Source organism: Nyctereutes procyonoides, unplaced genomic scaffold, assembly GCF_905146905.1.
Source record: "Nyctereutes procyonoides isolate TBG_1078 unplaced genomic scaffold, NYPRO_anot_genome, whole genome shotgun sequence".
In the NCBI taxonomy this organism is placed as follows: Eukaryota; Metazoa; Chordata; class Mammalia; order Carnivora; family Canidae; genus Nyctereutes; species Nyctereutes procyonoides.
The window spans coordinates 42,937,627-42,952,424 of NW_026575142.1; the positions used below are offsets into that span (position 1 = coordinate 42,937,627).

Below are 14,798 nucleotides of genomic sequence, written 5' to 3' on the forward strand. Positions count from 1 at the left end.
CTTATGATATAATAAGTAGGGGAAAGCAGTATAAAATTACATTTATGGAAAATTTGCAGTTGTATAAAATAAAAACAAATCCTATAAATGGGGAAATAAAGATTAATGGGAAAATGCTGAGAAATATATTAGGAATATGGAACTCTGGGTAAGTTTTAGTTTTCTCTATTTTCTAGAGTATTAAGTATATTCACGTGATTCTTAGAGTAAAAATATATGAAATAATTCTAAATTATTTAAAATTTAAAGAAGAAAAAAATGATACATTGGACTTCATCAAAATTTAGGGTTAGATTTCAACAAACTTACATGATGCTCAGCATCATTCAAGATGGCAGGAAAGCAAGTTACAGCAACAGGAAGGGGCCACAACCACCCACCTAGAATGGAGCAGCACCAAGAATGTGCTGTCAGAGTTGATCAGAGCTGGTCAGAGCTAGACGGAGCTGGTCAATGCTAGTCGGAGCTGGTCAGAGCTGGTTGGAGCTGGTCAGCAGAGTTGTGTCCGTCCATTGTGGTAGGGTGGAAGTGGGAATGGAGGTGATGCCATGCTGGCACACAGCAGGCAGTACCTCTATGGAAATGAGCAGGCCTCACAGGAGCGCGTCCTACCCTGGGTGCTCCCCAGAGGTGGCATGATGCACCAGCTCCTGCAGCTGCCAACCCCTGGCACAGACTGCGGCTTCAGTGAGGAACAGAGGATCTCACCATCTGTAGGTTGGGAGTCTGAGGTCCAGGTGTCAAGGTTGGGTTCTTCTGGGGCCTCTCTCCTCTGTGCACCTGCATCCTCGCTGCCTGCGCATAAACCTGTCACAGGTTGGCTGCCTGATGGCCTCACTCAGTGTGCTCCCTCCATACAGGCCCCACCGCCAAGCAGGTGCCCTCAGGGTGCCCAGGGGTCGGGGCACCGGGAGGGAGGCACTCTCCCGCAGGGACCCCTTCCCTGGACCCAGGGCCCAAGCACCCTTGCTCAAAACGAGCTAATAATGGACAGATTTTGTGTAAGAAGAAGCTCACGTCAAGCACACCTTCGTTTCTCATGCTATGAATCCTCGTTTACACCCTCACAGGAAGCGGATGGTAACCCGACTGTGTTGGTACTCGGGTAAGTGTGTGAGTGTCCTGGGGGGTTTCCTGCCTGGAAATAGCCGAGTCCCACCCTACCCACCATTCCTGAGGGAGACAGTCTTGGGTGGGAGACTTCCCAACGCCGCGGGGATGGATTAGAAGACAGAATTGCTTCCCCCGACCTCACAGACGTGGATGGCTGCTCAAGCGGCTCATCACACCGGCTCTCCTCGGACAGTCACAGTACTGCTGCTCTACGTCCTTCCCAAGGGCCGTGCGTCCGTGCGTAGGTCCGGGTGGCGCCCCTTTATTTTGGTCCTGCGGCCCGTACAGGTGCAGGTCGTGAGTGTAGCGGCGTTGTCCTTTTGCTCCTTCCTTGTCTCGGGGCTGAAGTTGTGGCCGCCCCCCCCGCCCCGGCCCCCAAGGAGCACGCAGCCTTTCCACCCTGGGCTGCGGGGGCAGACAGTGGCTGCTGACAGACTGTAAGATCTGCGGAGCCTCCCAACTTCTGTCCCCACAACAAAGCTCTGCAGCCACCACAGGCTGTCCTCTCCTGGAGTGCTGCGTGCAGCACGCAGTGAGTGCCGGCTCCCTTTGTCCTTAAGAGGGTGGTCCTGTGAAAATAGTGTCCTAAGCCGTGCGTGGACTTGGTAGCCTTCATTCAGTGCCATTTAATGCAATTTAAAATAAAAATACAAAGGGCGAGTCATTTACTCGAATGTCACCCACCAGACACACAGGCCCCTCTCTGGCCCTCAGGTAATGTCCCTGCCACCCCACCCCACCGCCCCGTGCTGTCCTCCCCTCCTGCCCTGCCACACCCCTGGCCTCCACGCCCTGGCCTGGGCTTCTGGCTGGGCCTGCTGTGACCACGAAGGTCATGTGCTGACAGTGGAGTCAGGTAGCCATGCTGGGGACGTGGACGGGAATGCGGACGGGATATCGGAGGGGACGTGACGGAAGCTATTCTCTCACCTGAGACAGACATCCACACATCGTGAGGTCCCTGAGGTCGTCTGACCGGCCAGGGCGTGGCATCACCCTGATCCGTGTGGACTTCCTTCTTTCCACCCCAGCAGCTTGGGTCATGGGGCAGCGAAAACCCTATTAGTCCTTTTTTGTTGCCAGAAGTGTTTCTATGGTAACCTAGCAGTTTGGATCGAGTGACCACTTGGCGCTTTAGACACCCTTGACCCCCGTTCCTTGGGCCTCACCTGCTGTTGCAGCAGCCAGGCTGGCGGGGAGCACAGCCAGCCCGAGCCCCGGAGGACAGGAGTCACCAGCGTGTGTCGCCGGGAACCCGTCACACAGACTTTCTGGCGTGTTTGTCTGTCAGGGGTGTTCAGCTCGCTAGCGATAGAACCCAGCTGACAGAATGAGCATGTGAGGAGGACGTAGCCCACACTGGCAGCTACTTCTGTCTGCTTGACCATCCTGCTGGCAGAGGAAGCGAGTCCTTGCCAGAGGCCCTCCTGCCTGTTCTGCAGGACCTCAGCCTCAGCGGCCCCCAGCTGCTGCCTGTCCCTGAGGCTGCAGACGAGGGGACCCCAGCAGGGAGACCCCCATGACCTGTGCGCCTGCAGGGTCCCCGCCCTGCGCTCACCCAGAGTGGGGCCTCCTCACTCACATGTTTCTCCTTCTCCACCCACCTAGCAGACCTAGGCAGAAGGTGCTCCTGTCGGTGTCAGGGTCTACAAGCCTGAATTCTGCCTCTAGCACCATCCCGGAGAACTCCTTGCTGCCCAAGGTGAGCTGGGGCTGCCGATGACTGAGCTCAGATGCAGGGATGAGAGCCCACCGCAGGACGGGGGCCCCCCAGAGCAGAGGTCGGCACCGTGTTCTGGATGCTCGTTGCACCGGTGCTCCCCAATTCCCAGGTGTCAGGGACGCTGCTCAAAGGGCAGCAAGGGGCACATTGTGCTCCTGACATGGGGCCCATGTGCACCAGATAGAAGCAGATGGAGTCCCCAGCCAGGTGTCCCTGGGCCAAGCCCCGATGCTCTCTCTGGTGCCACATGCCAGTGTCACCATGTGGTAGAGGATGGAGGGCAGGACGCTCTGTGACATTTCTGGGGTGCTCTCTGTGCCATCCTTCCAACCTCTGGTATGTCATAGTTGGTGCTGGAGAGTAACTGTAGAAGCAGATGGGGTGTGTGACGGATGGTCAACACTGGGCATGTGAGCGAGCATGTGAGCCACACATGGGCTGGAGTTGGGAAGCCTCAGATAAAGGATGGGTGGCCCCGGGACGGGATGTGGGTGGCCTGTGTAGCCAGGCAGGGGTCAGGCAGGTGCAGCACAGTGCTGGTCACACTAGCAGGTGCCCAAAGACCCTGGCAGAGTGGGGCTGTACTCACGGGACTGCCCACCGCTCCCAGCCCGTGGGGCCTGAGTCATTTCTGTAGCAGCAAGAGGCTCAGGACACCCCGGCCTGGACATCCTGTGCCCTGCACGGGCACCAGGTCCACACCCCGGCGTGGGGCCTTCTGTCTGCCTCAGGCTCGGTCCAGAACCCATGTCTGACCCTGGCTGCACACCAGGCACGCCCCTCTATGGGTGACCCCAGTGTCTGTAGCTCTCAGCCAAGTGGTTAGAAAGGAACAGGTCTCGTGTGGTACAGGTGGACTTGGGTTCATTATGCCCTGGAGACGTTACTGGTTCCACATCCCAGAGCAGGTTTGTGAACCACTTGCCGCCTGAGTCTTGGGGTCTCCATGAGGGGGTGAAGGCGTGGCTGTCACTCTCAGGGTGTGATACGTGAGGACTCTGTGAGAGGTTGTGAGCACTGCTGCCTGGTGGCCCCCATCCCCCGCATTGTCTTAGACCCTGGTGTGCAATAATCATAACTCTTGTCTGGGAGACAAACTCATCATTGACCTCTGCATGATCTAATTTCTCAGTTTACTCAGTATTTTATGTGTTTTTGGTGCCAAAGTACCCACTGCCCAGGAACAGGCAGGGTCCTGATGTGGCCCCTGGTCTGTGGCCCTGGCTACACTCTTTGTACTTGTGTTTCAGGTTAAATATATTCCTGAAAAATACATGCAATTCACTGCTTACTGTTTATCTCATGGAAGGGACAGTGTGTATGTCTGGACTTTGGGAGAATCACCTTTTCACTTAATAGATGTCGAGACAATTGTGAGTGTGCGTGCCTGCCCTCTGTGACCACTGCTCCCACAGCTGTGTGTGCACAGGATAGATGCCCCTGTAGGGGCCTCTTTCTAAAGGGTGTGTGTGGTCTGCACCCCCACAGAAGTGTTTGTGAAACCCCATCGGTCCATATCCCACCCCCCAGCACCTGAAGCACCTGAGGGGTGCAGGCGGTGGCTCCCTGTCCTCCCAGCCTTTCCCTTAAGACTTATGGCACCGCTTGTGCACTGGCCAAGTACGTGTCCTCCTACAGGAAGTGCTTGCTCTTGTCCTTGGCCCATTTTCCTGTCATGCTCTTTCTGCTTTTCTTACAGATTTATTTGAATTCTTTATATATTCTTGATACAGACCCCTCGTTAGTTGGGTGAATTACAGATAGAGTGTCACAGAGCACTTGGACTCCTGCTTAGCTTCACTGACATATGATGACCCAGAACCATCCTTTCAATATACTCACATTTGTACATATTTTATGATAATGCTTTTTGAAAAAAAAAAGATAATGCTTTTTGGTCTTGATTAATCTTTAACTCCAGCATCTAAAAGAAAGTCATCTACAAGTTTTCAACATTCAATTTTGAGAGTTGAGTTCTCACCTTTATGGTTCACTGGTGTGTTTGGTGTGAGGTAGGGACCCAGCTTCATCTCTTCCATGTGGGTTTCTGTTGTTCCAGCTGCATTCACCAAACATTAAATAGACTGTCTGTTCCCCACTGATTTGTTTGCTGTATGTCCCATATATTTTTTTATTCCACAATGCTTCCACTACAGCCTTTTTTGGTATTTAGTTGAATTTGCAGACTGTGCCATTTTTTTAAAAAGATTTTATTTATTTATTCATGAGAGACATAGAGAGAGAAGCAGAGACACAGGCAGAGGGAGAAGCAGGCTCCTCACAGGGAGCTTGATGCGGAACTCAATCCCAGGACCCCAGGATCAGGCCCTGAGCCAAAGGCAGATGCTCAACCACTGAGCCACCCAGGTGCCCTGACCGTGTCATTTTTGTTCTCCTCTTTCTTCCTCCTTATATTTTTTAGTTATCTTCTCACTGGTTACCTTAGAGATTACAATTAACATCTTAAGCTTTTTTTTTTAAGATTTTATTTTATTCATTCATGAGAGACACAGAGAGAGAGGCAGAGACACAGGCAGAGGGAGAAGCAGGCTCCATGCAGGGAGCCCGACATGGGACTCGGTCCCGGGTCTCCAGGGTCACGCCCTGGGCCGAAGGTGGCACTAAACCATTGAGCCACCCAGGCTGCCCCAACATCTTAAACTTTTAAGAGTCGAATAATACCAACTTAACTAGTGTTTGTACTAGACAAACACTCTGATCCTCTACATCTCCAGCCCTCCTCTTTTATATTATTAACATCACAGATTATATCTTTACACATTGTGTGCCTATTAGGAAAGATTTATAATTATTGTTTTATGAATTTGCCTTTTAAATCACATGGAGAAGAGGAACTACAAACCAAAGTGCAATAATCCTGGCTTATTATATATTAGCATGTGTGGTTATCTTTATCAGTTCTTTACTTCTTCTATTGTGTAAAGCCTCCATTTTAGCCCCAAATGCTCCCTTTAGTATTTCTTATAGGAAAGGTCTGTTGTTCATGAATTCTCTTAGCTTTTATTTATCTAAAAATGTCTTGATTTCTTCTTTATCCTCAAAAGACAGTTTTGTTGGATTTAGAATTCTTAGTTTGGCAGATTTTATTTTCCTTACCTTACAGGACATGTACCCTCTGGCTTCCATGGTTTCTGGGGAGAATAAGCTGTTGGTCTTACTGAGGCTCCTAGTACGGGATAAACCATTTCTGTCTTTCTGCTTTCAGAATCCTGTCTGGGTTCGGAAAATCTGGCAGTGCCGTGCCTCACTCTGAACCCTTCTGTGTTTATCTGCTTGGCATCAGTTGAGCACCTTGGACATGCAGATCCATACCTTCCATCATATTTGGGAAGTGTGCAGCCAGCGTTTCTTCAGATACTTTTTTCTCTCTTCTGTTCATTTTCCTTCATTCCATTTTCTCCCTGGTCCCCAGACTGGATAATTTCAGTTGTCTTCAAGCTCACTGATCCTTTCTTCTCCTGCTTACACATGGTGGACTCCACTAGTGACTGGTGTGTCACTTTTCAGTGGCACAATTTCTGTTTGGTTCCTTATTGTAATGTCTAACACTTTATTGATATTCTTTTTTGTTCTTTCAGTATTTTCCTGAATTCCTTTAGTTCTTCACCTTGGCTAACTGAGCACATTTAAGACAGCTGATTTAACATCCTTGACTACTAATTCAAATGTTTGGGTGTCTTCCGGGAAATTCTGTCAAATTCTTTTTCTCCATTGAGTAGATCATATTTTCCTATTTCTTTGTCTGTTTTATGATTTTCTTGTTGAAAACTGGTTATTCTGAGTATTACAATGTGTTAGGTCTGGACATCAGATTCTCCCCTTGCTCAGGGATCATTTAGGTTTTTGAATTATCAATTTGTGACTCTTCCAAACTACTTCTGTGAAGTGTGTATTTCTTGTTGTGAAGTTTCTCTAATTATCTGTGTGGTCAGCCAGTGATTTCCTTAAATGTCAGGCTGAAAATAGGGGAATAAATGATCCAATCAATGCCCCTGAAGGGAGCTATTGTTGCCAATATGGCCAGGACAAGAGAGCACCTATGCCAACCCCCAAGGGCACGACCAGACCAACCAAAAGGCACAATGCATAGGTTCTGGAGTATGGAGCTCCTGCTGTCTGCCCAGGCATTGGCTGCTCCAGGAGAAAGGGCTGTTCTCCTGCAGCCCCCGGAGGATTGAGGATGGATGGCTGCTGGCTCGCACACTGTTCACTCAGGAGGGACAAGGTGTGCCCCTTCCCTGGTGCTACACATTGTCACTGTGCTTGTCCAGTTCCAGAGCTGACCCTGATGGTGCGCTTCCACATAGTGGTTATTTCTGTGGAGGACTGACCTCTCGTGCTTCCTGCTCCACCACTTTGTCCTCCAGTGAAGGCTGCTGAGACACACTCTGAAACAGGAGTCACTACCTTCCCCAGATTTCTCACCATTGCCCTCCATGGTTACACTGCCAAGCTCTGTGGTGTTTTCACCTTCATTCTAAACAGATAGTGTGCTTCCCTGTATTTTCAGTAATACTGTGATCACCTTCACTTCCTGAGCACCTCCTGTGGGTTTTTCTCTCACATCCTGCCTCAACCAGGATTGCTGTCCCCTCTGTGGCCATCTGTGGTGGATGCCCTACTACTACCCATGGGCTGAGAAGTTTGATGACAGCAGTCACCCACCTGGCTGCTGTGGCACCCCTATTACCTGTCAGAGCCCTGCTCCCACCTTGGTGCCCATGACTCTATGATGGAGCCCCTGAAGGACTGCCCATCCCAACAGCACATCCCTCAAATCTCGGCTTTCTACAGTCTTCCCATTCACTTCTTCAGGGAATGGCCGTTCATCATCAGCAAGGGCTTCCCTTTCATTTCCTATAAAGTTAGATCTTTACTCATTCAGCATCAGTTTGTATCTTGACTGTAATTCTCAGGTGCCGGCTCAGGGAGGGGGACTGCTGCACTCTACAAACTTAGAAGTCTCCCAGAGACACTTGTACTTGTAGGTCTTTCAGAACTTCCAGGGGCAAACTGTGCACAGTGCAGTGTCTGGTTCCTGCTGTGTGCAGCCCTGAAAGTTAGAATGAGCACCATCCTTGGCCCTTTGGTAAGAACCATGCCCTCCCCTCCTAGCTGCCCACCCATGTGAATGGGGTGATAGGTCACCTGATGGCAGGGCCTGGGAACACAAGGTCAGAGAATAAGCTGCCTGCTTTCAGGAGCTGGTGTGAAGACACCAGGGCTCCTGGAGAGCCAAGACTCACCACCAGCAAGCAGAGTTGTGCAGGGAAGGCACCAGGTAAGAGATGGCCTGTGCTGTGTCCTTGTTGCCCCTTCCTCAGTACCATATGGGCTGAGACCCTCCTGCTCATTAGGCAGAGCACCACTTGTCTCCATCGTGAGAAGCCAGCATTCCCCTCAGTACAACTGTGTCAGCAGCCACACATGGAAGTGAGTGCTCTGAACTCAGGTGGCAAGGTGATTGCCTGGGTCCCAGAGCTCATCAGGGGCACAGCCACGTTCATTTGCCGCCTCTGGCAGCATAACAGATGCATCCATATCCCCTGTAATTTCTCTCTCTGCAGGTTTCAAAGGAAGAATAAGGAGAAATAAGGCAGCCCATGAGAGGAGACAGTGCCAAATTTGTGGACTCAGCTTCAGGTAAGATACCCATGTTTTGGGTGTTCAGATCAACCCAAGTTTGACTCTCTAAAGAGTTAAATATTTTCTGTGGGAAAAAAAAAGGAGAGATCACCAATGGACGATCCCGGGTGGGACACTTGTGTTCTCAGTGACACAGAGGACAAGCTTGAGTTCATATAGAACATCTACAGGTGGTGCCTGACATCCCATGCTCACCTGCCTCCTGCTCTGCAGATACAAGAGGTGGGGCCAACACCTAGCAGAGGCATCGGCTGGGAGCTGGCCCTGGACGTCCTCTGTGTGACCACTGGTCTGAGCTGTGGACCCCAGAGAGCAGTGGTGGCCAACTCACTAGTGTGCACACAGAGCAAGGGCCACAGACAGTTTGATGAGCACTAGAACAGAAGGGCTGAGGGGCTCTGTAGAAGCTCAGACCCGGCCACCCAGGTGCTGTCTGCCAAAGTGCCCAGTGATGTCACTGTCTGCCCACATGATCCTTGCGGGGTGCTTCTGAACAGCGCTACCTCATCGAAGATGTTTACCACAGTAACGCCTCCCCTCAGAGTACACGGTGCTTGAGAATGTTGGCCTCTTACCATGCCTGTGGCATGGAATCAGTAGCTCCTAGAAAAGGAGGTAGAGGCTGAAAGGGTGAGTTTTTTTTCTCTATGGTTCTGGAGAGGACTCAAGTTAGGTTTTAAGATCATAAAATACAAACCAGTGGCGTAAGTGACAGAGAGCCTGCCTCAGGTCCACTCACATGGCAGCTTGGCTCCCAGGTAGACTGACAGCTGGGGGCTGTGTGCTTGCCACTCATGGGGTGCAGGCGCTCCAGACTGGTGAGGAGCTGGGGATCCTCAGGCCAGGGGCAGAGGCAGAAAGACCCAAAGAGAACTCCGCCATGGGCACCACTTCCCCTGGGGAGCTACTCTTCCCAGCTTTCCAGGAGGGAGCCAGAAGACCAAGCTCAGAGCACAGCCAGAGTGGCAGGCAAGGGGGTGATCCCATAAAGTTGGGACTCAAATGGCTATCCCTGGATTGTCACTCTGATGGAATGCAAGAGTAACCAGCCATCTCAAGCCTCAGAGCTGAAGGGAGCTGAGAAAAATCTCTGCCAACAGCTTGGAAGGACAGACTGTCCCTGACTTGATTCCTAGACTCCTCAAGCTGAGGATTAGCAGGTGCTGGGAGGCACCAGGAAGAAATAAGCCGCTCTCCCCCCACGTGGCTGCAGACACAGACACACAAGGACGTGGGGCAGGGGCTCGGGGACAAAAGGCAGAGTAACTGTGCTTATTGTTTCGGGAAACAAAAGGCAAAGTGAAAAACATCTGATGAGAACAGAAAACTGTTTAATTTACGTGCGTATTTGAAAAAAAACAAAACTTAGGGCTCACAGTTCACTGATGCATTTAGCGGTATGGAACACAGCTGGAACCTGGGAGCATGACCCCAGAGCTGGAGGGTTCCATGGCCAAACATGGAGGCTGGTGAGCAAAGCTGGGCCAGATCTGTGGTGTGATCTGTCCCAGCAATGGGGGGAGGTGTTTATGGGTGGAGAGCCCTGCACTGCCCTAGCTGCCAACCCACAGGTCCTACGATCTGATGAGCCCAGGAATGGTGAATGAGATTCTAGATATGCCCTGAGTCCACCAGCAAATACCAGAGACAAAATGCGTATTTTTAGATACCCAGCAATACAGAGTCCCTTCCGGGGTCTATCGATTAACTCCCCTCATCCCAGTGGAAGGTGGGGCTGCTAGCCCGGGGCGCCCTTTCTGGCTGACAAGCCTCTTAGGATGCAGGTGGAGTAGGCATTTCTACATCAATAAGGAATGTTAGCAAATGAAAAGAGACCATGTTCAACAGCAGGTTTTAAAAAAGATTTTATTTATTTATTCATGAGAGACAGAGAGAGGCAGAGACACAGGCAGAGGGTGAAGCAGGCTCCCTGTGGGGACTCAATCCCAGGACCCCCGGGTCACACCATGAGCCGAAGGCAGATGCTCAACCACTGAGCCACCCAGGTGACTCTTCAATAGTGTTTTAAAAATGAGGTCCCTGGGAATAAATTGAACAAAAGATATGGAAGACTTGCAGAGAAAACGATAAAACTTAACGAGAACATTGTGAGGAGCCCTAAGGAATCGAGACAGACATGGCCTATGGAGCTGACGCCTGGAGACACCAGGCCCCACAGCGTGGCCGCTGCAGGACACCAGCCCCAGAAGCTGCTTCTGATGTGTGTGTGGGATTGTGCAGATCCTGGAGAGGAAGGACAATTCAGGACGGCGAGCGCGCCGTTTTGAGACCTCTGTGCAGAGTTACCCGTAGGGCCCGGCATGGTGGCTTGCAGATGCCGGGGCCTATCCACCTGTGAGCACACGGACACTGAGTTTCAGGCAAGGCTGACTTATGACTGATGAGCAGGGCTGGGCAGGTTTTAATAAATTCTGCTGGAAAGTTTGGTGCCACGTGGGAAAAACTCTAATGAAATTAGACCCTACCTCACACTCTACACAAATTAATCTCACATGGACTAATGACATGAAGGGACAACTGTAGAAACTTGAAGATAGTGTTGGGTATATCTTTCTGTCCTCGTCGTATCTGAGGATATGTGCAGTAAGGTTTTCTTAAAGGCGCTAACCACATAGGGACGCAGGCATACACTAGACCACATGGAAACGAAGGACTTCTGGATACATCGAAGGGTCTCATCAAAGAGTGAGAAGTCCCACCAAAAACTGGAAACACATTTGTAAGTGACAAAGGACTAGTATCCACAATAGGTAAAGGAGTATGACTAACAATGACAAGCACCTCACAGAAGAGAGGATCCGGAGGCCAACAAACAGGAAGAGAACTTCACCGTCCGGGTCATCAGGCTGAAAGCCACATGTGGCGTGATGTCCCCGTCGCACGAGCAGGTGTTGGTGTCACATCAGCAAGGACGGCGGCCGCGGGCTCCCACAGCTGCCTGAGGCCGTCAGCCCCGTGCTAGGGAGGATGTCTGGAAAGACACCCCCCTCTGCTCCAGGAGCCCAGCACTGGTTGTGGGGCTGCCGCGACGCCTCAACAGGAGGCCCACATGGGGACGCCCCCATGAGGCCACTGCAGGGCAAGTCTCCCAGCACAGCGTCTGTGGGCACCTGTGGTCGGTCCTGGGGGTCCTCGCGTGTGCTGTGACTCAGGTCATCCCTGTGAACATACAGCACTGCATTACCCCCTCCCGCGGGTGGGATGTGTCTCACAGAAAGTGCCCCCTGTGTTCCCCGTGTTCCTTTCTAGGCTCTGGGATGGTGGGGCAGGGATGGTGGGGTAGGGGCAGTGGGGCAGGGGCCGTGGGGCAGGCAGGGGTGGGCAGGGGTGGTGGGGCAGGGGAGCCTGGCAGGGGAGGACTGTTCTCCCTGACTGCAGTGTGAGGCCAGCCACCCCCTGGGCACAGGGAGGACACATGGCGCTCACCTCCCCCCCTTTCCCCTTTCCCGTGATCACTGCGACTTTCCTTTGCTCTTCAGGAGCCCCCTGCCCGTCCCCAGAACCTTCCTCCTGCAAAATCCCGGCCTGGGAGTCGAACCTGAAGAACCTCATGCTCCTGCACCTGCTGCCCAACCACAGCCAGAACATGCTGTCCTGGGAAGATGCACCCCTGCACCGCCCTCTCCACCGCTGAGGAGCCATGCCCGTCCCCAGAACCTTCCTCCTGCAAAATCCCTGCCTGGGAGTCAAACCTGAAAAACCTCATGCTCCTGCACCTGCTGCCCAACCACAGCCAGAACGTGCTGTCCTGGGAAGACGCACCCCCAGGGAGCCAGCAGGTCCAGGGCCCCGTGCCCACCGCCCTCTCCACCACCGAGGAGCCAGGGCAGGGGCAGGCCGTCCCGGGGCCGCAGCACTGTGGCACGGCCAACCTGAAGAACAGATGCTGGAGGTGGCTCAGGCCGGGGCCTCTCTGTCCAGCCGGGGTGCTGAGGGCCTGCCACCCACTCAGGGCAAGAGTGGGCTCCCCTTGCGGCCCCCCTGCCAGGAAGCCCCTGAGTCCACAGCCTGCATTCGGCCACCATCACCGACCTGGGATCACAAAGCCTGAGGGCTTGGCAGGGCCGCTGTGTGCAGAGGGCAGTGCATCCTGGAGAGTCCCCAGGACCATTCCACAAGGAAGGTCCCCTTGTGTCCCCTCCCCCCCACCAGACACCAGGGGGGCTGCGGCCTGGCTTCCTCCTGAGGGGAGCGCTGGGCAGTGTGGTGGGGAGTCTGGGAGGCAAGGACCCCAGCGCCTCCCGACCCAGGCCTCAGAAGACTTCCAAGAGCTCTGTGTTTGCTCAGCATGGAAGTCCCCTCCCTCCACCCCACTCCCCGGCCCCTCCTGCTCTCAGCTTGGCTCCCTAAGTTCTTGGAGCCTCCAGACACACCCATGTGCTGTCCAGGACTCAGGACCCACCACTGTGCTGCTCTCACTTGTGTCGAGCAGCATTGATAACAGGTTTGAACTTAAGCAGCTTTTAAGGAAATTCTTCAGGATTTCTCAGGAAGTTATATTACAGGACATAATAGAAATTAATTTTATTGGCAATAAACTTTAAACCAATCTTGGTTAATTTTACATTTGAGTGCCAGGTAGCCTTTTTGCAGTCTTTATGTGCCCTGCCTGCCCCCCAGCCTGAGCCACCCGGCGCTGGGCCCCGAAGTCCAGCATGCACCGGCCAGGTCTGGGCCTGCAGAAGTGGCCTCCCAGCCCACCCCATCCCCCTGCCCCAGCTCCCAGGCAGGCAGGTTGGGAGGCTAACCCGAGTGCGGCCCATGTGGGCAGCAACTCTCTGGACCCCAGAGGTGGCCACCTATTTCTCTGAGCAGTTTGCTGTGGCTCCAGCCTGAACCCACAGCCCCCCGCTGCCGCGTGGGCAGGCTTGCTCGCCAGGCTTCCTGGAGGAGGTGGCCCTGGCCCAGGCTCCTCACCTTCCATGCCTGTTCCTCCAACAGGCACCCTGTGCTCCCTGGGACCTGCCCACCTCCCCACCACACTCGCCCTCACCCATGGACCTCCCTGCAGTAATCATTTCCACCCTTCCTCCTGATGGAACCTGTTGCCTGCGGGCCCTTCCCCAGGTGGGCCAGCCCTTCCTGCCAGGCTCCCCTTCCCCATTTCTGTATCTCCCTGCATTGCCCCCAAGGCTCCCAGGACTTGTTCCCCCCAAATGCTTGAAACTTGGTCATGGCCCCCACATGGCAGCTGCCCCGACCTTGTGTCCTGAGAGCCTCCAAGTCCACACAGGCTCACAGGACCACAGAACCCAGCACCTGCCTGACCTGACATCAACCTTGAGAGACGATCCTCTGGCTCCTAGAGGGGATGTAGTCTCGGCCTCCCACCCAAACTCACACACCAGAAGATTCTCCAACAGAAAACAGGTCAGAAACTAACCAGGTCTTGACAAGGACTACAGGCTGTGTGAGCTGCACGTGGAGCTGGGTGCTGCGGACACGGCCGGGGGCCACATGAGATCAACCGTGGAGCAAAGCCCAGGTATGTGACGCAAAGGAAGGGCTTCTGACTTTATGGTGAAAGTTTCACCACAAAACAGTTGGCGCTGTCATAAATATGTAATTTTGTTGCATCCTGTATTTATACAGAGTGCGAAAACCCCCAGGAAACTTTTGAGAGAAAGATGAACTGAGACATAAGTGGTGAAGGGTTGGGGCTTCTTTGAAACCAGGCCTTGAGCCAGAAGCAAAGGGCACAGGGGGCAAGGGTCCAAGGTGAACCCGGCAGGCAGCAATCGGCTGAGCTGAACGGGCCCAAGTTGAGAAGCTTGGTGTCTCAGAGTCTAAGATCAATGAAGACAAGCCATGACCAAAGACCACAGACCATCATGGGTGAGAGTCAACAAAGAGTAAAGAGAGGATTCAGATGCCCAGGAATGTCAGAAATCAGAAATACACAATAGTAAGTGGGATGTACAAAATACTTAAATGTGAGACCGAAAGACAATAAGAAGAGGATTTTCTAAATGATCAGGAAGTTACACAAAAGGCCTGAATATAATTTTTAGAAATGAATATGCTTGTTACAAACTTAAACACCAGATTAGACCTAGCTGAAGAGAGAACATTGGACTGGAACATAATTTGAGGAAATTATCAGAACAATGCGGCCACGAGGGTGATGTGCAGGAAGCCCTGGCTGCAGTGGAGGGTGGGGCCAGGCCTCACACATGTCCACCTGGACTCCAGGGGGACACGGGATGTGAGAAGGGACGCTCCAATATTGGGATCGCCCAGAACTCCCCAAAGATGTGAACGCAGAGGTACCAGG

At 52.7% G+C, this 14,798-nt stretch overlaps 1 protein-coding gene across 1 annotated transcript in view; it reads left to right on the forward strand.

The window, feature by feature from the left end:
- ZDHHC11 (zinc finger DHHC-type containing 11) overlaps positions 1-13,088 on the forward strand; it is a 44,653-nt gene extending 31,565 nt beyond the window's left edge. The window contains exons 11-14 of the mRNA XM_055308258.1: positions 1,071-1,105; positions 2,722-2,815; positions 8,425-8,500; positions 12,004-13,088. Of these exons, the coding sequence (XP_055164233.1) occupies positions 1,071-1,105; positions 2,722-2,815; positions 8,425-8,442 (147 nt within the window). The 3' untranslated portion in view covers positions 8,443-8,500; positions 12,004-13,088. The remainder of the gene's footprint in view (positions 1-1,070; positions 1,106-2,721; positions 2,816-8,424; positions 8,501-12,003) is intronic.
- Positions 13,089-14,798: the final 1,710 nt, after the last annotated feature.